The 22,373-nt window shown below is 43.3% G+C and overlaps 1 protein-coding gene across 2 annotated transcripts in view; it reads left to right on the top strand.

The window, feature by feature from the left end:
• Positions 1–3,721: 3,721 nt before the first annotated feature.
• Positions 3,722–22,373, top strand: part of PLCB1 (phospholipase C beta 1) — a 337,454-nt gene continuing 318,802 nt past the window's right edge. For both annotated transcript variants that reach the window (XM_066177846.1, XM_066177847.1), the window contains exons 1-2: positions 3,722–3,835; positions 14,637–14,714. In XM_066177846.1, coding sequence (XP_066033943.1) covers positions 3,737–3,835; positions 14,637–14,714 — 177 coding nt within the window. In that variant the 5' untranslated portion in view covers positions 3,722–3,736. The remainder of the gene's footprint in view (positions 3,836–14,636; positions 14,715–22,373) is intronic.

Here is a 22,373-nt window from a genome sequence, read left to right as displayed (position 1 = left end):
ACTCATGTCTCGTTGGTCAGGTGTGAGCTTTGCTGTCTGCGTGATGTGAAAGGAGTTTATCAAAAGGACTGAGCTTTAATCAGAGAGACACATTTTCTATATTTCTTTTCTAGAGAGTTGTTCCATAGAACTTAATGATCCTGCTCCCACTGATAATTAGAATATAATTTGACCCAATTTAGAATGCAGTTAGGATGATATACTTCTGGCGAAGATGAGTTTATCTTTAATCCCAAATCCTGCAAACACTTAGGTTTAACTCTTAGTATGTTCAGTGCATCATGGCAGTGAAGCATTTGCCAGGCTGAGGCCCTTGCTTCTCTTCAGAGTTTAGAATTACATCAAGAAACTCAGGATGGCAAACGAAATTTGGAAAAAGATTTAATATATATTTCTCTGAACCCAAATTTAAAATAGTAACTTTAGGTTTTAATACATTTCTCATATCACTTCACCTACAATCTTGCCATGTCTTCATTTGACCTGACTTTTGTTAAAGCCATCTGTTATTTAAATCAGTTATTCCTCCTTTCCTGATTTGTTTACACACATTTCCAGATGTGTATCTAAAACATTGTGTATTCAGTTATTCCCCTGGAAATGAAATATTGATACCTCAGCACTTTATATTAAAAATAATGTTTTATGGGTATATTGCATTCAAACAACATGTATTATCTATGCAGGACAATCACTTTACTGTCTAGGCTGAGATTTTTGAACCTAGAGAAATGAAAATATCCTGAAATAGCTCTTGCAGCAACATGAAACCAGTAGATATCACATCTGATTTGTATGATTTGGAATACCCATTTGAATAAGCCTATTGCTGAATGTTTTTTTCTATCACTACATCTTTCCTTCACTCTTGGAACTTAAAAGGACTGAGTGCAGAAGAAACAGAAGATAAGCATTTAGATGTTTAACTGAGGCTTTGGAGGGAGGTGTCTGGTTCTTCTTTTGCAAGGCTTGGTCCAATCATTTAATGATGAGATCTTCATACTCTTTCTGGATGTAACAATCCTGCTGAGTGTCGCTGGTTTCCAGGTCACTGATCCCAAGCTTTGTGGAAAGGGAGCTAGATTGAGGCACACTGAATTTGTGTTTGCAATATGGACCGGGTACCAAGAAATGTGCTTCTTGCTGGAGCAGATGCCAGTTAAGCAATAGCAGTAACACATGAGCCAGGTATCTGGGTTGAAACTAAAATTCCCACTGATTTCATGGAGCCCAGGATTTCAGCACAGGCTGAATCATAAGCACTTTGCAGAGCTGTTGTTTAAAAGGCCCAGGCATAATGCCATTTCTTTTTGTGCTGCTTCTTCCTTTTGATGGAAAATTCAGTAGATACCTGCCATGTAAAAGGTGTGTTTCTTTTCAGAAAATACTATCAGATTAAAGTACTCAAGTCTGAAAAAACCACAGAATTGCTTCTGACAAAACTTTGTATCTGTAATGACAGGCCACCGGTAGCAGGCCATTAGGTCTAATCCTAATCCATAAGCCCACTTCTTCCATGTTCAGATCAATGGTTGCTGGGAGCCTGTGGCATCATCGTGAATCCTGAGGTATCATAAATTGTGATTTGTTTTTCCCCAACAAACACTGTAAATGAGGCCAGGCCAAGTGAAAGTGGACTGTGGATTTGTTGAGACAAGTTCCCCAGAAGTGCCACCATCCCTGGAAGGTTTACATCTTCCTGAGATCTGATTTCAGTAGACTACTGGGAATGCAAGAGCTTTAAGGGATCATGAGTAAGTACTGTAGCATTGGTACTCTCTGCTCTTATTTTCTGGGGATTTCAGTAGTATTTTCATTCTTTTGTATGCTATACTGAAATGAGATGAATAGACAGCTGTGAAAATGGCCCTGAAACTCTCTCCCTTTTCCCCATCACAGAACAACCCCATACTTCAGTGCAGCCAAACTCGGAAATTGGTTATTGTTTTTTTAAGTCATGGCAAATGGCTGGGAATTAAAGCATAGCAGGGAGAGAACAGGCTCTCATCCAGACTGATGCGACACTCATGTTTGCACAGAAGGTTAATAAGAACAAAAAACAGATCAAACGGGTTAATTGGCCTTGAAATGCGTGTATGTGCCATCGTAAAGGAGCAGATTCACCTCCCAGTAAAGGCAATCAAAAGTTTTTCAGTGAAGGGGAAGAATCTGGAAGAGTCCCAGAGGAAAAGCTTCAGCAACTCTTTATAGTAAGAGCAAATCAGCAGTCCAATATGCCAGTTTTGTAGCTTTTTAATTAAGAAAAACAGAACCAACATCTCTGCACTCAGATGGAAGAAAAAAATACTTAGTTTGGAGGAATGATATTTCATAATGGTACTAGCTTAAAAATATATTCAGCCTTTTTTTTTTTCTATGTGATATGCTTTTTCTGTGGCAGAAGTTGGGCCTGCTGCCCCTAAATCCCAAGGGTGAGATGGAAATACCTACAGAAGAATTAGAAATCTCATGTGTCATGTCATCTGATGCTTTATCTCTGACTGCACAGGAGCTCTAAGAGAGAGAAGGTCATTGGTGGAGCACATATAACTTTGTTCTTCAAAAACATTTCCTTAAAACCTCTGGATTTAGAATTTTGCTGGGTGAGAGGATGTTTTGCCATCTTTTATGCCTTTTGAGTTGAGTATACCTAGAACTGAATTAAGGTCACATGCCTTTGTTCTGAGGAAGCCTCTTCATCTTCTGAGATCAAAAAGCTGTGGTAAAGCAATTTCTGTGTATTTACAGCATGAAGATTTGGGAATCGTTTGTGCCACTCTTTCAGTTAAAAGCTGTTTCTCTTTTGGCATCGCTGTGCAGGCTCAGCACTGTCCCTCTGCTTTTGCCATAACTGTTCCCTCAAAACTAAAAGACAAGATATTTCAACATGAGGGAGAACTTCTATGTTGAAGGTGGCAGAGCACTGTAACAGCTGCCTAGGGAGGCTGTGGGGTCTCCCTCTCTGGAGACATTCCAAACCCACCTGGAGGTGTTCCTGTGTCACCAAGTGGGACTGGATGATCTCCAGAGGTCCCTTCCAACATCACCCGCTGTGTGATGCGATGCTCACCCCCTTTGCAGCCCGCGGGAGCGCTGCTGGCCGCATCTCTCCGTAGGGCGGGACGCACGGACACTCACCCTCGCTCCCTTGCTGGGCATTTCCGTGCGGTACCGGAGCCCCGCGCGTGCTTCTCGCGGAGGGAGATGGATCTCCCATTCCCAGCGTCTCCCTGCCGTCCTTCTGCCTTCCGGAGGAGCCGCGGCGGCTGCCCGGGACTTCGCTCCGCGGAATGCCGGCGCCGGTGGCCGCGGTGGCCGCGGTGGCCGGGAGGTGGCGCCGCGGCGCCGCTGGCGCTGCCCTGGGCGCGGGGGAACCTCGGGGGCCGAGCCTGGCGGGGCGGGAGGAGGAGCGGCGAGGAGGGGAGGGAGCGGAGCGGGCAGCGCCGCGGCTCCGTGCCCTGCGTGCGTGCGTGTGTGTGAGAGGAGCGGGCGGGCCGGCGGTATATAGAGGATGTGCCGCCGCATGGCTCGCCCCGGCCGCTGCCGCGCCAGCTCCTTGGGCCAGCGCCAGTGAAGCCTCTCGCCCTCGCCGCCCGGGCAGCCGCCTCCCTGCCCGCTCCAGGCGCCTCTGCCGGCCTCTCTCCCGGGTTTCCGGCGCCCCGGCGTCCCTCCTGCAGCGGCCGCTTCCCGCGGCTTCTCCGCGCCGGGGCACAGCGAGCGCGTCCATGCGGTGCAGATGGCCGGGGCACAGCCAGGGGTGCACGCTCTGCAGCTCAAGCCCGTCTGCGTCTCCGAAACCCTCAAGAAAGGCGTCAAATTCGTCAAGTGGGACGATGTGAGTAGCCCCCGGGTAGCTTCCCTTGGCAGGGGCACGGCGGAGTTACGGATCGATCGGGTGGGAAGGCTCCGGGCCCTGCCCTGCTCGGTGCGGAGGGCAGGTGCGGGGCGGGCACAGACGTGTCCCCGCCGTGTGCTGCCCGAGCCGAGCGGCCGTCTTGAACCGGCGGCCGAACGCCGGGCAAACTTTCTCCGAGGGCTCTCCTGTCTAATCGCGCTTGACCGGTGCGAGCTGCGCTGAGCCGGCTCCTTTGCGAGCGTCTTCCTCTCCCGCCTCCCGTGTTTCGGTGTGCGTATTGCCACCTCTGTCCTCGTAACATAGTTGTTTCAGCCTGTTCTCTCGTTCCATCACCCGTCTGCTCCTCCCAGCCTCTCCTTTTCCTTGTGGCTCCTGCTCCTCTCGCCGTCTCTCCCGCTCTGGTGGAGTTGTCAAGCCCTGGATGTGTTCTCCCAGGGCTTGCAGTTTGGGTACCCTTGGTCATCTCAGTTCCTCCACCGTGGACACTCTTCTTTCTTGTCTCGTTAGGGCATGAGACTTGCCTCAACATCACATCTGCTTTCCCCTTTACTGCTTGCTGCTTTCTAACCCTTTAGTTTGTATTGCCTCACGTAGGGATAGGAGCGCAGTTTCCACTTCACCTTTGGTAGAGCAGCTGTTCGGCAGCTGGGATTTCTTTCTTGGCATGCTGGCCATGCCCGGGACAGTTTGGGAGGAAAGGGGAGCTAAACAGAAGAGTTGTCTTTTTCAAAGCCTGCGGAGAAGGAAAGCAGGATGAGTCCTCTGCTAGTTATTGCTCCGGCAGTGCAACACTGGGTGTTTGTGTCTCAGTGGTGCATGGAGGAGCAGGTGCCCCAGAAAGTGTGTCTGTGAGTGATGTCTGGAGGCACAGAGGCATCGTGAGACTCGAGCTGAGGTAGAGAAATGGTCGGGAAAGAAGGCAGACAGTCTAAACGTCAGGAGAATTGTTGAGAATGAGTTGTCTTCAGAGCTCTTGTATTTTTGCTGTGAGCTTGGTTGTGCTGAAGACATCCAGAGTAACAACTGGAGGGACAGCAGCGAGGGAGAAGGAGCACTTCATGTGTTACCGCTGTTCTTGGCTTGTTGTCTTGCTCTTTTGCCATTGCTCTTAACCTGTCCAGCTGCCAAGTGTGTGAGCCTGACCCCTGTAAACCTGTGATAAACACTCTCAAGGGGAGAGAGAACATCAGAAACCAAACAACTTGTGGTGTGAAGTTTTATTTACAGTAATGAGGTAACACATTTTTAAAAGGCTCAGTAAACTGACCTTGTCCACAGTACCAAACAGTGGCTTGATCAGGTTCTTTATGTTGAGGAACTAGGCTTGAATGGCTTGCCTGAGAAAACGTTTTCTTTTGGTTGACATTTTCCTTAGGATAGGGAAAGGCAGCCTTGTCATTGCAGTTATTGTTTTATTTTTGGTAAGCTACCAAGGAATTTCCGCGTGTGAATGCAGAGGTCAAGCTAACGATGATTTGAGTCTCCAGACTGAAAGTCCAAGCCATCAGGCAATAGTTCTAATTATTAGAGTGCTATTTCCCAAATAATAATTGTATAGATAGAATTAAAAAACGAAGAGGTGTTCTCCATGCACAGTGGATGTTCCCCGGATAACCTGTGTGCTATAGGCTAGTTGGTAAAATGATTTAAGATTGTAAACTTAAAGACTGCAGTAATAAAACGTGACTAAATTCGGGAGATAGAGCTGTGTTTTGGATTAAAGGTGTTACACAGCAGTACACAGGTGTTACCTGGAGTGTGTGACTGAGTTGAGTCCTGTTGTATTTAGTGAGTGCTTTCATTGGCAGCTTTGTGAAAGCTGATGCTTATTTAGCCACAGTGTGATGAATTCTAGAATTAACTCATTGTTGACCATGCTTTGTGTGTATATCTGCTCACTTCCCACCCCTCAGCCCTCCTGTCTTGCCTGTGGTGTTCTCAGCAGTGGAAGCCCCACAAAATCCAAGGCTTCATGGGAAGAGAGTCTCCTCTGCCCCTCTGGCTGTATGAAGGCATTCAGACAAATGCATGTGCAGTGGCTTTGAAAAGTATTTGCCATCGAGTAGCCATTAACCACTTTGGAGTCTTAGTTTCCTATGAAATTAATCTGCTGGAGGTTTTGGTTTTTTTTAAGGATGCTGGTGAATATGAATTTCTGTGGTCTCTCATGTAAATAGGCATGCACAAACTGGCTGGTGAAACAATAGACTCTAATAAGAAGTAGTAAACTACAACATGTAACTGTAAAACACAATTGACCATAATGAGCACTTTGGCTCTGCTGTGCTACCAGGGCTCTTCAGAAAAGCCAGGCTCACACACTGATGTTTATTATGCACCGTTTCTTTTCACTGTGTGTGAGTGGGAGTTTAGTTCTTCCACATCGCCTGTGCACTGGGGCAGCCTCTATCCTTTTCTTGTTCCCTTCCCAGCTGTTTTGGGTTGCAGTTTAAAGATGGTCCTACTGACTTTCCTTTGCATTTCATGAAGCACAAGTGGTTACTGTGAATTCTTATGACTTGTACCAAGTTTCAACCCAAAGCAAAATTTTTCTAGCTGGGCTTCAAACCACTGAGAGTTTGTAGATGGGTCTTTTTAGATGGGAATGCTGGAAGCATTTAAACCAGAGCATGGGAGGCGTTTATGGAATTTCACATTGTGTGGAGTAACATTACAGAAAGTGTTTTGCAGCTTTGAGAAGGACACTGTGGCAAGGTGCATGAAACAGTCTGACAAAAGCTGTGGTGATACAGATTTGAAAACCAGTCCACGTATGGACTTCCCATCCCGAGCCTCTTGTAGCTCTGTGCCTGATCAGTAGCTGAGGTGCTGTGGCAGATGTGGCACTGACAATTCACGTGAACCCCCTCTCTGAGGATCAGCACCAAAATATGTGACGTGTCACCCGTGAGCCTCATCAGTGCCTGCTGCCCCTGCGCTGGGGGGATGATCCAGCTGCAAAGAGAAACGCTGTGCCTGAGCTTGGTGAAGTGGACAGGAGGAGGTCACATCAGCCACTCTAGATCACAGCCAGGCAGGTGAAAGGCTTGGAATTGCATTTCCTCTGCAGACTACCTTCAGTTTCTAAATTGAAAAAGCATTAGGATCAATTAAGACATTCTGGCTTTGCAAGACAAGTCACTCTTTCATGCCTTGGATGTAATACTGCTCCCACCATCCAATGCCTAATACACTGTTCACAAATTCCATTTGGGATCAGGGTGTAAAGCGCTAAAGTCAAACAGATTATTGTTATCCTGTAACTTTGCTTTTCCTCACACTGTTTCTGTTGTATTCTATGACAGTATTCCAGGTCAGAAAGCAAATTTTAGTGATCTGTTGCTCTTGGTGTGTAGTTTTGGATTTACAAGGCACTGAGCAAAAATAGTTTCTCTTCGAATCTGTTAAAGATAAATGTGGCTGGTTGCTTAGGTCTTTTTTTTGTGGCTGTATCCATGTGTGTGCCTGGTTCTGATAGTAGTTGGCTGAGCACTTGCTTCCTCCAGTTGTTTCTTGACTTGAGCCTCTATAGCTGCTTCTCCCTGACTGCTGCTCTGGCTTTGAGCAGCTGTGCTCTTGTATTCCTAGGGAGAAGTGAGAGAGGGGGAAGGCTTGGGAAGAACTGGCTCGATCCCCTCTGCTGTGGTGATACCCAGGTTATAGCAGCTTTTCCTGATGAGAGTTTAAAGTAGTTTAATAAATAAATGTAATAAAGTTCACTGGTGCAACTTTTTTGGTCAGGGGTTAAGCTTCATGTAGCAGAATGTGTTGCTAGGCTGACAAGGGTAAGGAAGCTTGAGTATAAAGAGCAACTTCTCCCAGGAATTACCTATCTTGATGGCTGAAATCTGCCCTGGCTGACTTCTTTCCTTGTTTTTGTCTGGCCTGTAGTGGGAACAAGATAGACATAACTGAGTCGTTAAGTAGCTCAACAGCCAGAGCGCAGCCGAGCTGATATTTTCTGAGAGCTGTAATTGGCACACTGTAGCAAGTTAATGTGATGGTGTGTGTTCAAAAATAGGTTTGTTTTCATTTTGTGCTTAAAGGCTTTCTTATCTTCCCTAGTGATAATATGTACTTTGCATAAAGATTTTGACTGATCTCTTTGTGGCTCACACTATTTACTTTCACTTTTAAGTTAACTACATTGCTAAGGTGAATTCTACCTAAATTGAGGGCCAGGATTCCAATTTTCTAGCCATATCTTTTTTCTAAGCATCAGATTACTGCAGCAAACGTCATGATGGGTAGCATTGCTTAGTGGCTACAGAACTTCCTCAGGTGAGCAGAGAAATAGAACCCAGGTCTTCTAGGTTTTTTAAATGCCTTTCTCTTAGAGCACTTTGTCTTAATAAAGCATTTTTGAGCTGAGAGTGAATGCTCTGGAAATTTGCAGGCTTCTTTATCTGTTTAGAATGTTTTAAAGATTAAGAGTATCCCCTTTAACCTTACAAGTAAACATAACATCAGAGCATCTTTATTATGGATAAGCTGAGATGAAACAAATAAGCAACTTTGAATTTTTCAGAAGTTATTTTAAGTAACGTTTTCCCCCCCTGCCTTTTTTTTGTTTGTTTTTAAACTGTGCACAAGCCCGCCACTCCAGTACATTAGTGAGGACATGAAAAATGAGCAACCATTGTTCTGTGTGTATAAAACTAAAACAATAAACTGAAGAGTTTATTTTTTTGTGAACACTTTCGGTCTGGAGTGAAGAGGTCAAGTCAGACATTGTAGAGTTTTTGTTGTTTCTTCTTTGTTGCTAATCTTTATGTAGTAAACAAGTATCAGCTCTGGGCTATTTAAAAGTATTTTATCTGAATGAGTGTGAGTTGCGGTTTTGGTCTTTTGCAACACAAGAGATGGAATTTGCAGTTTTTAAGAGTTAATATTTAGTAAATGGGAAAGCTTGAACTTGGTTAACTCCATTGAAAAGCTCTTTATAACTTAAGTGTGGGGGAAAATTAGATTTGGATCTGCTGCAGATTGGTTAGATGCCTGCCTGGGAAGATCTGATGTTCAAGTCATAGGTGACATCTCTATGATGTTTTTGAGCCCTTTGGAATGTTGGTGGATACATGGGAAAGTGAAAACCAGAAAACAACTCCTAAATAAATGAACATTCTTTGGGAAAGGGAAGTTAACTTTGAATTTGGATTGTGCACTGTGTTTTCTTCACTTCAGTGTTTGAATGCTCAAGACTGTTTTGTTGGGATTTTTTTTTTTAACAAAGCCTGGAGTGAAATAGTTAACACAATTAACTGTTGCAGTCTATTTCTAACAATGCAGTCTTTGATCTATTACAAAGTAAATGCTTCATAAGCACTTTTTAATTTATTTTCACGAGGCCCATTAAATGACAAAATGTTTCCAGTTGTACTGTTGTAGAGCCAAAAAAAGACCAACATTAAAAATCTCCTAATTTTAATCTGTGATTAGATACCTTGGATCTAATTTTCAGTCTGCAGTGTCATGCCATCACATGTTCAGAATGCCTCCCCAGTGATCTCAGATGAGTTTGAGCTCAGCATCTCTGAAAATTAGAAAATGAAATGTGGAACTATAACTCCAGTGTTCTCGTGAAATCAGAATGCAGCATTTATGCTGATGAGCAAACTTAGTTTAGACATAGTTTAAATTATTTTCTCTACATCACACAAAAACTCTCTGGTCATGGTAAAAATCTTCCGGGTTGGCATTTCACTGCCTTTGCTCTAAAGTTCTCCCTTTGTTCTGTCTTCCTTGACTGTTTAGATTGCAACATTTAAGGACTCACGCAAACAAGTGCAGTAAGAGGATCATTAGCTTGAGTGTGAGGCTATCCTGAGAAATGGATTGGGGTAGGACAGACTTCTGAGAAATCCCACTTAAGGCAGATCCTTGAAACTTGCAGTGTTTGATCAGTAGAATGGTTTCTGTCCTGTGGTGCCATCACCAAAGTCTCTCCAGGGTTTAACAACTCTAACAGTGAAGGATATCTTCTTGCATGTTCCTATTGAACAAGTGGAATTTTATTTTACAGTTCTGTAAGATCAATTCCAGTTTTGGTTTCTTTTTGTCCTTCCAGCACTCATTTCACCTTCCCCAGCGCTTTCTTCTTGCAACCTGTTCACTTGTGGCAGACTTGGCAGTAGAAGTCTGTAAAAGATGGCATCTTTACCCTTCCAGATTATTTCAGGGGTTCACTGCGAATGGGATGGGAACTTTCTCCCTTTCACTTGTAGTTCAGCTGTCAGCCTGAAGAAGTTCATAGTTCTGATTGTCTGAGTAATCCTGTTTAGTTCCAGTCTGGGTACACTCAGTGTATTATGGAATTCACAGCTGATGTGTCTGCTGACCCTGTGGAAACGGGACTTCTGCTGTCGCTTTTCCTTTGCTCCTTCTCTGCTTCCTCCAGGCCTGGAACCCACCTGATTTGTGGGGTGACAAGAGAGCTCCTTTTAGGTACTGTCCTCACATCTTATACTTTTGCTCAACCAGATCTTAGGCCCTTTGGCTAAAGTGAAAGAAGTGATCAAGACTATTTTGCCTCTGCCAGAAAGAGTCCATATTTCTTAGTTTTTTGTTTCAGAGTAGTTTGGCAGAAAATTTCCAGAAGATTCAAGCAAGTGAAATAACGACGTATAAAAGTTTTCAGGTTATATTTGGGGATGTTCAATGTCTCTGAAAATCTGAGGCAAACGCAGGAAAGCACAGTCAGCCTCAGTAAGGCAGTGTTGTGAGCCCCATCTGTCAGAAGAGCTGAGGACAGAGGCTGCTCTGCTTTTCTTTTTAAAATCTGTTGATGTGAATTTTGACTGCAGCTGTTTCTAAGAAACATCATTATATGTGATTTAGTAAAACACAAGCTCTTCTGGCTCGTGGTCATGGAGTAAAAAGTTCCATCTCGTGCACAGCCAGATCATGGAGGTGTTCTGATATATATGGTCAGGAAGGAGCTAAACCAAAGTTTTCACCCTTTTCACTGATTATCTTTGCGTGATGATCTTTACTGGTCAGCAGTAATGGAATGGAAGTGGCGCTCTTTGCTCACTGGTGTTACATGTACTCTGAGGGGACTCGCTCTTAAAATCTGACTTTGAAGCAGTTACCTGGCAGTTATTTAATTATTGGTTTGTCCATTGATCTTCTGTGCTTGTGTTCTGCTGTGCCTGGCTGGTAAGGATCCCAAAGTTCCTTGTGGCACTTTCTGGGCATAAAGTTGAAACCTCTTTATTTAAAAGTATAAACCAAAGAATATTGCTAATGCAGGAGCTGAGGTTGAACAGCCAATTAGGAGGCAACTTAATGGAGTAAGAATAGAACAGTTATATTACTCATTTGAGGCTGTGGAATTGGAGGAAAGTAGAGAATTGGCCCTAAGTCAACAAATAAAAAGGTGGAGGACTTTTTAAGGTGAGATTAAAAGCCCTTCAAGAAAATTATTCTCTGAAGCCGAGGCCAGTGTGATACACAGCACACTGGGACTACCAGGGTAGGGCCACTCTTTCTTTCAAGGAATTTGCAGGAGCAGTCTCTTGGAAACCAAGCCATTGCTTGACAGAAGCACCCATGGGTGGCACTCAAAAAGCCTGATAACCCCCAGCCATTTGCACCATTGACTGGGACACTCCCCCTTTCTCTTTTTCTCTGCCCCTTCTGGTCACAGCTGGTTTTTGCCTTGGTCATCTCCTCCTGTGCCTTTTTTTCTGCTTTGGAGTGTCCCAGGAATCTATCCTGCTCCTCGAAGGGCTGCTTGATTTGTTGATATCCAGAGGAATGGATTTAGTCTACTCTCCTTCTACGCATTTAAATGTGTTAATTTCCAAACCCTTCAGCTTTAGAGATGGGCAACACATTATTTCCTGTTTTATTCTCGCTTTTGGATCTGAGCGGCTTAGGGGAGGTATGAATGTCTTCCCCGATTTGTTTGTCCTTGAAGTTGTGTTTTGTTATTTTAATTTTCCTCCTTCTGTTGTGTTCTGTCCATAACCCTCTTCCTCAGAGTTGTGTGTGGTTGGTCAGTCTGTTCAGGAGAGTTATGAGGTCAGCTCTTTGGGTGAGTAAATTGACTTCAGGATACTCATAAATGACTGCAGGTGTGTCTTATGGGTCATAAACCACAGACATTCCCTTGTACTACAGTAATGTTTGTAAATAAATGCATCAGACAATTGTTGGTTGAAGCAAATATCTATTTCAGAGCCTTCAGCTGCTGCTTTTCTTGAATGTGTATTGCAAAAGGGGCTTTTCAGGAGTCTTTTTGATGGTTTCCTGCCTTTGTAGAGTAGAATAAAAAGCAAGAGACCTATCCCAGGTGACAAAGAACTCTGCTTTAGTCTGGAGTGGGGAAGGATTTGCAAAACTGACTCAGTTTATTTCCATTTCTCCACACCCAGAACTGAGTGTGGCATTTGATGTCAGGGATTTACAAGAGTGATAATTAACTTGTAGAACACACAAAGCATTCTGCACATGGCTTTTATTGCTGCTGCTGGCTGTGTGGAAGAGTTCCTAAGACACGTGTTTTCCCAAATACATGTGCAAAGTTATTCTCAGACCCTGTGTGACAGTGTAGGGTTCTCATGTTCATCAGCACGTTAATTGTGCTGTGCCTAATGTCAGAGTAGTAGAGTTAATTAAAAAAACCCCAACCAAACAAAAACCTCAACACAACCAAACAGCTTTCTGGAGCAGAGATTCCCAGACTAGGACTCACCCTGTCATGATAAAGTTTCCTTTAGGCCACCTAATAGATATTGAAGGTTCCTTGCCCCATCCTCTGCTTTCTTGAGTCTGATTTTAGTCAACATTTTACAACCTGCCTTCTACAAAAGTATTACTCTGATAGCTGTGTGTCATCAAACATATTCTGGTTTGAAGCAACTGATTTGAAATGATTAACCAGCAGAATTAGTTAATCCTAGACATAATTGCTGTGTGTCTGTTTCCCATCCCTTCCATCTTCCCCCTGAAGTTGCTTGTGTCTCATCCAAAGGCAGAAGGACACTCAGTCTTTATCTTTCCTCATCTTAAATTTTTATGCACAGGCTGCATATGACACAATGAAGTAAGCTAAAAAAGGAGAGTTATGTCTCCAGAGCAGGAACTTTTTTTCTCTTTTTGAATGGTGGAGGTCTAAGAACCCTTTTTTAGGTGCCTGTGGATGCAGACAGATTTCTTCATTGTCTGATATAGTTTAAAACCAAATTCACATGTTGCTTCAACATATCCAACTCTCAGGTGTACAAGATGTTACAAGCTAGGAAGAAATGGGGGGGAAATAAGAATCTACAAATTCTGCATTTCTGTTCTCTTAGGGAAGGGCAGTGTTCTAATGAAGGGCTACTGGGGCTTTTGACAGAGCTTTGGGCCCACCTGGGACATTCCCATGGCATTGGCACAGCCACACTTGTTCCCGGCCTCTGAAAACTCCTGTGGCACCATTTCAGTGTCAGTGCAGCTCTGGACAGATGCAAAGCCTGGATCTTGCAGTTATAAAAAGGACTCCCACGCTCATTGAAGGGTTTGATCTTGTATTTCCTCTTAGGGTAGAACTTGCCCTTCAATTAGCATTTCTCTTGTGCTGAGATAAAAATATGCTTGATGCCATTTTATTCTTTCACCTTGTCGCCCTGTAGGATCCTGGCTGGTTCTGGGCCTGTCACTGAGTTGCTTTGGCTCTCAGTTTTTCTAGCTGTGAACTGGGAGTAGTTTATTTTCCCTATTTCAGGAATGCGCATTGCTGGGAGTTTAGTGCTGTGTCATAAAGGATTGTGCTGGGGACGTGATGAAGACAAGTGTTCTTGTACCAAGAATGGCACTTAGAGGAGTTAAGTTTTATGTATTTATAATAGTGTCACTTCCATCGGCTTTCTTTGTGCTTATGCTCTGCACTTAAATATGTTGGATTTAAATTGGAACCTATCACAGCCTGGTTTTTTCCTTAAAGGAATATAGACTGACCTCACACATTACTGCTTGGGAAGTAGGTGACTGTTACACCTGTAAAATACCTGTAGCACTTCCACAGAAATAGAAATTCTTTCTGAGGAGGAACTGTGTGTTTAGTCTGGGTTTCTGGGGAGCTGAGACCTAGGCAATTTTTTAAAATCTTTTTCTCTTCTGTGCCCTTCTATAACTTCTAAATTGAATTTGAAAAAATGGGTACAGGTCTTAAGATAACAGTGTCTTTACAGATGTCATGAAAAATAGAAGAGAAAGAGAGGAGAAATCCTATTAGGAGCAAGCTGCACTGATGTCCGTTATTGTTAGGCACCAGGGAACCCTGATGTGAGAGATGTGCTGAACTCTTACCTTTTAAGGGAATGTTATTGACAAAAGTTTTAAGGTAAAGAATGCTATTCCCTGTTTTCTAGGCAAATTCAACCTTTGTAATAGAAAGTTTTGTAGGTATTTAGTGTTGATACCTGAAGGTGAGGTCTGATCAAGGTGGGCAGTGGGCACCTAACTATAATGCTTTACTGTGAGGACTCTTGTTGACCTTCAGGGTGTTTTGCCTGTTTAACTTCATCTACTTCCAGCTTTTCTGAGTTAACTCCATGTGTTGGCAAGTCTGGAGTTATTAGGTGCTGTCTCCACAGTAATGCAAGTACATTATGTCAGAAAAATGGAGATGAGGCAGGTGATACTAAATTCTTGCAGTGACATCTTGCTAGTGATACCTTCAGGGTAATTTCTAGATGTTGCAATTCATTAACACGGATGGCAAAGCAGCTTGTGCATAATGATGTGTTCTGTGTGCTGACATGGATTTTTTTGTTTGTCCTTTCTCTGCCAGGACTCCACGGTTGTGACTCCAATCATCCTCAGAACAGACCCACAGGGATTTTTCTTCTACTGGACAGACCAAAATAAGGTAAGGGCAAAGCTTCCAGTTCCAGAATGGTTCTTGCTTTTCTCTGTGGTATGATGTGTGGTCTGGCACAGCAGACAAGCATTTTATCAGCACATCTTCTTTTGCTCTTCTGGACAGCAAAGACAAACAGGCCTGTGGCTCATCCCTGGTGCCCAAATCTTGGAGAGGTGGATGGGAGATGTGGTAAATTCCAGCTGTGTTAATGCTGGGATGCCCAGTGAGGTGTATAATTGTCCTGGCAAGGGCAGCAAGGATCCATTTGGGATGTTGTTGTGGTTCATAGTTGGCTTGTGGTTTCTCTTGCCTTCTGCACATTGAGGATTTTGTCTGTGCTGCATGGCAGGCCCAGAATTCTCAGAGGTCATAGCTCCCTTTGAATTCTTCCTCCTTAATAGCCACGCGCTGGCTGGCCATGCCTGGTGGGCCACGTCACCAAGTTCTTCCTAATCCTCTCTGGACACTTTGAAAAGCATTCCGGTGTGCTGAGCTCACTCCCGTGGCTGGGAGCAGTTGGGAAAGCTCGCGGCCTGATTCATCACTGCTGTGCTCCAGTTTTACATCCGTGCCACCCCTCAGAAGCACCACTGCCGTGTTCCCAGCTGTTGGAGGCTGAATGCTCAAGGAAACACAGGCAAAGAGGTTAGCCTCCTGCATTTGGGTGCAGTTTGTTTCATCCACGGGTTTATAATAGAGAGTTAGTGTTGCAGTTGGGATTGTAAAACACTGTATCGAAACTGGGAATTGAATGAGTTTCTCCTCATTATACAGATGAATTTTCAAGTACTTATCAAATAAGTGCTTGTTCTGGCTCCCTGTTGAATATGGTGTTGAACTTGGTTGTGCTTGAGCTTTGGCCTTGTACGAGTATCTGCCAAAAAACCTGAGTGTGTGCTTGTAGTACTCTGGCTGCAGAAACTTGGTTTACCAGTTGTGTGGCTGTTTTTCAGGAGTTCTTGTTGATTTTGTTTAGATACCGGGGCAAAAATAGCTCGAGGAGATAGCAACCATGAAATGTGCAGGCACATTGAAGAGGCAATTTGCTATTATATTAGATCATGTTTATCTTCCTATGTTTGCTTTAGAGGGGAGATGGAGCAAGGTTTTGAGTTGAGTATATTTGGAAATCATATAGTGGAGTTTATAATGAAAATCTTGTCTTTGCCTGTGCCTTGTGCGAGGTTGTGGTGGGTAACAGCGAGTTCATCTGTTGACAGTGCAGAGCTGTTTTAAATTACTGCCCAGGGCAGCCAAGTGAGTGCCCTCAGAAGCTGAAGGCTGTGACTGATTTACACTGACCCAGTGGCTGCGCCAGGACACGGTGCAGCCCTTTGGCTTGTTCCTTCCCTTGCATAAACTAATTGTATAAGCTCAAAAATAACGATGAACTTTGTAAGAATAAGTGGAAACCCAGAGTTGATTGGAGAGTTTATTTCACTTTTAATGTTTGGCACTAAGACCTCTTTCAGTTTCCTACTGTTGTCTGTAAAAACAATGTCTTGAAGCAATTCTGTGAAGAGTAGCTATTTATAGAATTGTTGTTCTCATAGTCATGAAAAAATGTATTTATAATGCTCAGAGCATTTTTTTAAAGGTTAGGTATTTATTCAAGAGGTTTAAGTGTCAGTTTGATTTTTAAACTTGCAAATCAAGACTCTGTAAAGAACAAGAGGGATTTTTTTTTCTGGTTAATAATTCATGACAACTAGGTGAAGCTTGTTTCTAAACACCATTCTAGCAGTGCCTATTTAAAGAAAGTAAATTTATATCTACTGGGTGCTGATAGTGCAAGGACTGGAAAGGAAATGCCATTTTCTGCTTTTACAGAGTATTTGGATTCATGTTGATTGTGAAATTGCAAATACATGAAGAAAGGTGGTAATATAGGAGATTCTCTTTAATTTCCTTCTCTTTGTGTGAAGTGATCCTGTGATGATAGTGGAACTATGTGAAGAAATATGAGGACAATGCAACCTCTGTGATCACTTTCTCTTTTTTCCCCATGTTATTTTTTTAAGCAATTGCTTTTGTCACAAGCAAGGCCTGCTATTTTCTGTGTGTGGAAAGATAATCTTTGCTAAACAGAGTGATGAAGTGGGAGAAGCCTGCTGCCAGCTTCCTTGATCAGGCATGTTTTTCTGGGAGCTGACTACAAAAGGTGTGGAGATGAGGCCGGAGCAGCAGCCATCTTTCAAGCCACTTTTCTGTCCTGTTTGCCAGACACTGTGACACAGTAAATCACTGCCTGGATAATGGTGTGCTGCTTAAAACAGGAATCTGCCTCCTTTGCTTGCTGTTGCCTTATTGGTGAAGTTACACAAAAATTGCATGAATCACTGTGAGGGGAAAAACAAAACCAGAAAGCCAGTCCCCTGTGCTAGATTTTTATTTAGCTTAGAGACCTGGTGGTTGTAGCCCTGCAGCTTTCCCTAACATGTTGGCTGGTTGAGCTGTTTCTGGCATTGTTTTCCTGTTCCCTTCCTTTTCTGTTTCTTCTCTGTTGCAGGGCAAGGCAAATAGTGTGTAGTGTCTGCTGTCTAGCAGTGAGTCTGGAGAGTCTTTGAGATTGCTCCTGGTGCAGTCAGAGCCCAAAGCCCTGGTGAGGATTCCTGTGGAGTGCAGCCCTCCCTGGTGTCACTGACCCCATCTTGTAGCTCTCCATGAGCTGCTGATGCTTGTGGGGTTTGCAGCCTGGTCTGTGAGTCTGGATAATGCTGCAGTCCAGCACATGAGGGTCCAAAAGGCTGCTGAGGGTCAAGATTTATATACATGACCAGTGTGCGCTGTTCGCTTGCTTTCCCTTGTGATTTTCTGATAAATAAGTTAGTACTAATTGCCAGTTTAGTCTTATGAGCTGCGTGCTCCTCATAAACAATCCAAGATCCAGTTTCAGCCCCATGGAGATCCTTCCCACTTAGGATATGCCACATGTGAAAGACAATTTCAATTGGGTGGTAATTTTTGGGGTGTGAAGGTCTGCTAAGAAATTTAGTTTAAGCTCCAATCTTGCAGTTGTGTGAGACCCATGTGGTATCCTGCATTTTGACATGTTCGCCGTGCATTTGTATATTACAGCTTACATTGCTGTCGTCGGTAAGGGGAATCCTCCAAAATCAAGGCATCCATAGCATTTCCCTGTTTTCTGATACCAGCAAGAACATTTGATACCTTTTGTTTTGAACAGATGGCAGGACAGCTTTCTGATGTTAATTGTATTTTTCAGTATGAAGTTCTTTTGTTGCTGAAGATTCTGGTATATCTTCTTCATCTGTATGCAGACTGCTGGCTGATTCCATATTATTACTTGACTGATTCTCAACATGGACTTTAAAAGAAAGATTAATGTGACAAGCTTATGTCTGTTACTTACCTTATTGTTTAGGTAATGTTTCTTCAAGGCAGCAAATCCGGGCGATATTCATTGTGGTGTTGTATTTTTATGACCTGACTAAAAACTCAATTTCTTGATTTTTTTAATTTTTTTTTTTTTTACATGGGATGCCATTTCTTCCATTTGTTCTTATTCTGGTCATGAGCATGGAAGAAAGATAAATCAAAATTTAAGCAGGTGAAGAGAGTCTGCTAGAGTAAAAAGGAGTGATAATCAAAATCATTTCTCAGGAGATGAGCAGAGGCTGGAAGCATTTGTTGTGTTTAGCCCAGCTAGCAAAGCAGAGCCAGACAAAGACTGATTTCTGTCTGTGGATAAATGTATTAATGGATGCATAGACAGACTAGGGGAAGAAAAAAGTATTGTCAGGCAGTTTGTGCATTATTACTCCTGCATCCTTTGTCTGGAAGTTGTTATGCAATCAAAAGGATGTTGGGAGAAGGCACTTAGCCATTGACTCAGTGCAATTCTAACACTGCAAGGAAAGGAGTGAAGCCGTTAATTGCTTTTGCGGTGGATCCATTTAGGGGTTTAAAAGTCTGAGGATGGTTAATATGCTGTTTTCTCTCTCACTAGCACATACTGATTTATTTTAAAAGCTGGGCAGCTGCAGCGGCATGGCAGCACGCTGGAAACACAGAGGATGCAGACCCAGTCTCACCCACTGCACCACGAAAAGAGATTTCACAGTGCGTGTTGTGAAACTCAGCATAAGTGCCCAGTTCCTGGGAGTCAGCAGCGTTTTCTACTGCCTGTTGTAAACAGATGATGATCCTGTTTGTCCAAAGGAAGTGTTTGTTGAGAAGCTACTGCGAGTGCTGATACTGCGTGGGTGGGGATGTGAGGCTGGAGCTTCCCCCCTCAGCCCTTTGCAATTTGAGCAGCAGGGCAGCCCCCGCCAAGGGCTTTAGCTCCAGGGAGAACCAGCTTCAGGGTCTACATGGCACCATTCCTACCTCAAGATCTGTCGTGTGTTTGAGGGAGAATGGGGTGGTGAAGCCGCAGAAGTACTCACAGGCAGCTATTCCTGCCAGACTGACAGGCTGAGGGGATCTCAAGGCAGAGAGACTGATCTGTACAGTTTTTTGATGACAGTTTTGTAGCTTTCAAGGGAAGAAGTGAGGTGGTTTCTCATCTAACAGGAACAGGCTGTTTTCATGTGTGAGCATCACTGGCAGAACTGGTAGCAGCATGCTGCAGCTCAGCCACAGGATATGAGCTTGATACAAGAGCCAAGAGCAATAATCCTGTGCCTTGAGCCGGAGCTCTCTAGTGCCATGAGAGTGCATGAAGTGGTTCCTTATGATAAAAGATGAGAGGATTTTTCTGACTTGGAAGGTCCTCTCCATTCTTGTGTCCTGATGTGATCCTGAGTTCCTTTGGGCCTGAAAACCCAGCACAGATGACAGAGGGAATGTGGGAAGTGCAGCCCACGGGCTGTAGGTAGGATTCAGGAGGATTAGGTTTGGCTTCAGCATGTTTGTAGATTCTGTGGCAATCCCATTGCCCTCATCCAAATGGAAGATGATGTGGCATTTTTCCAGCTGCTGGGGATTTTGCCTGTTATGTAAGAGAGTTCTTTTGTGTCTCTTTTGAAGCGGAGCTTTAAAACAATCGAGTCAGTATTTATATTGCCCTGTGGGTCAAAAATGTTTACATTACGTCTATATATGCTTTACACAGTACATTTGATGAGCATACAATAAAGACTGAAGTTAATATATCAATATTCAAAATATGCTTAGTAATTTAATGAGAATGGAATATTTACTAGTACCAGGTTTAAAAATACCTGCTCCAAATCTCAACTGTTTGGCTTAATTTATTCAAGAGCAAGGTTACTCAGTCGTGCATCTCAGCACTGCAAACATCCAGGAAGTGCGTCATTAAACATGTATCCACACTTCTCTCTCTGGCACATAAACAGAAAAAAAGCTAAATAACTTAAATCCTTAAAAAAACTTCAGACAGTAAATGCGATTAATGGAATGAGAAAAACAATGCATGTGTGTCCTTATAAAGGAATATTTTAACATGTGCAGTGAAAATAGCATTTTTCTTGCTCATTCTTGTAGCATCCTTAGCGTTTCAGCAATTGCCATCCCTTTGTGTAAATTCTGTTTCATGATGAGCATTGGATACATGGGCCTCTATCGTGTTTTGCCATATGAGCAGATTTGCTTTTGCTTCAGCTGTAGAACACAGGAGTTGGAGTTACTTGGGTCCATGTCCTGGCATTCTACCAGGCATGAGCAAGACTTGCGGAGGTTTTTTTGTTGTTGTTGTTGCCTTTTTTTTATGAGATGTTTTGTATTCTCACTGCTCTACTACTTCTGAGGTTTCTCCGTGGACTTCTGTAAAAACCAAAAAAAACCAAGCTCTAATTTGCACTTGCACATTCTTCAGTGTCAGATGGGCACAAAGGGAAATAATACCAAAACTGGGAAAGGTTTTTTTTTTTTTTTTAATCCGTGGAGCACTTTTGATATCAGATCATAATCCTCTCCTACTGAAGGGAAAGTAAAATTGAGTAATGAATGGTGTTGCTCTAAACTTGCTCCCTTCCTGCACGTGTGAACTGAGTGCAAAGCTGAAAGCGGATTGTCCCTGATTTTTGAGAGCAGGGGTTGCTTGCTGTATTTCAGTTGGAAATTTAAGGGTGAGGGGTTTCAGGCTCTGGAAGGTGGAGATGATTCTGTGGAGGTCCTGCTAATCTTTTCACTGGAGATCTGGATGAGGACTTCCCTGGGAGAAGAAGTTGAGGTGATGTGAGGTTTTGCTTCTTAATGACACTGGCAATTGGGAATGAACCTGAAACAGAGTGAAATAATAGTGATGGCACAGCAAATAATCTGAGGTTTGCAGTCTTTGTGATTGATGAATTTGAGGTGTGACATCAGGAGGCGCCATGGTGGCATTAGGAACTTGAGACCAGCTCATGTTTGTTTCCCAACAACTTAAAAATCGGCATGTGAGCGGAATAAAAGAAGACAGAGAAAGTGGTAGGGAATTGCCACAGACAGTCAAAATGGGAGGAAATATGTCATGGAGGTCAGCTTCCCATCAGGCTGCTGATTTAAAGGAAATCTCTCTGCTTTCAAAACATGGAAATTGTTCAAGGCCCATTAGGGAAATGGTTCTACATCAAACACAGATCTCTAATAAGCATTTCCCACTGCTGAATATCTCCCTTCTTGTGAGGGAGGCAGGAACAGAAAATGAGGTGCTGGGTTTAATCCACAACACAGGTCCATTGGCTGAAGTGAGGAAGCTGAAGAACCTCAGCAAGTGAGGATGACTCTGGAGTCAGCCAAATTTTATGTCCTGCTGAGTTCTCGGGCACTGAGAGCAATCCTAACATTTTATTTCCTGTGAGAGTAGTATTATCCTTGCTGTCTGTTGAACATGGGTTGTGACTTTCCTATGGAGATGAGATATGGTGGGTTGTTTAACAGGACTGAGACTTTGTAAGCTTTGGCTGCAGATGGATATAAATATCGAATGTTACTAAAAATTGGAAACCTGAATTTTTATGCAAGAGATTTTTCTGATCTGTCTGCTGGAGACTGTTTTGCTGTTACAATTTTCAATTTAAATAGCTCGATAAAGAAAGCTTGTGTCCAAGTTGACCAACATCCCCTAAAGTGCCTTTCTGGGTTGGTGTCTGTTTTCTGGCTGAGCAGGGCTTGCAATAAACAGAGCCACTGGTGTGTCATAAGCCAGCCTGCAGTCTCCTTTTTGCCTCCTTAATTAAAAAAAAAAATCTCGTGTTCATGCCTGCAGCTTGTACACTGATTTGGTTGAATGTGCAGCATCAGCTTTGCTGACTGACCTATTATTAGCATAGTTCAAAAATTGGCTTCTAGCACATCAGCTTTTCCTGATCTCGGGAAGGATAGCTGACCTCCTGGTGTGCCTGTTGTATTGACTTCTCTGTAATGCTTCACATCCTGGCTGTTTCCTCTCCCTATTATGCTTTCAGGTTTGGGTTTTTTTTAATATTTTTTTAGCTGTATAAGAGAGAGTGCTCCAAAAATAATGATCTTTAAATAAGATATATTCTGTCTCCATACATGTGATCTTCCTGTGTGAACATATGCGCTCCACTAGGAATCAGTGCTATGGAATAACGATGTTAGAAATTTGGGACTTTTTAAAAAAAATTTATTTGAGGAGTTTGAAGATTCTCTTGAAATACAAGTGAGTGGCAATAAATGTCAGTTTTGCACTAATACTTGCCTTATTTGTCTTAAGGCTTTTTACCAGTAAAA

Source organism: Chamaea fasciata, unplaced genomic scaffold, assembly GCF_029207755.1.
Source record: "Chamaea fasciata isolate MVZ Bird 193981 ecotype frontalis unplaced genomic scaffold, bChaFas1.0.hap1 SCAF_3, whole genome shotgun sequence".
In the NCBI taxonomy this organism is placed as follows: domain Eukaryota; kingdom Metazoa; phylum Chordata; class Aves; order Passeriformes; family Sylviidae; genus Chamaea; species Chamaea fasciata.
The sequence above is the reverse complement of the archived record's forward strand: the minus strand, read 5'-3'. Positions and strand labels throughout refer to the sequence as shown.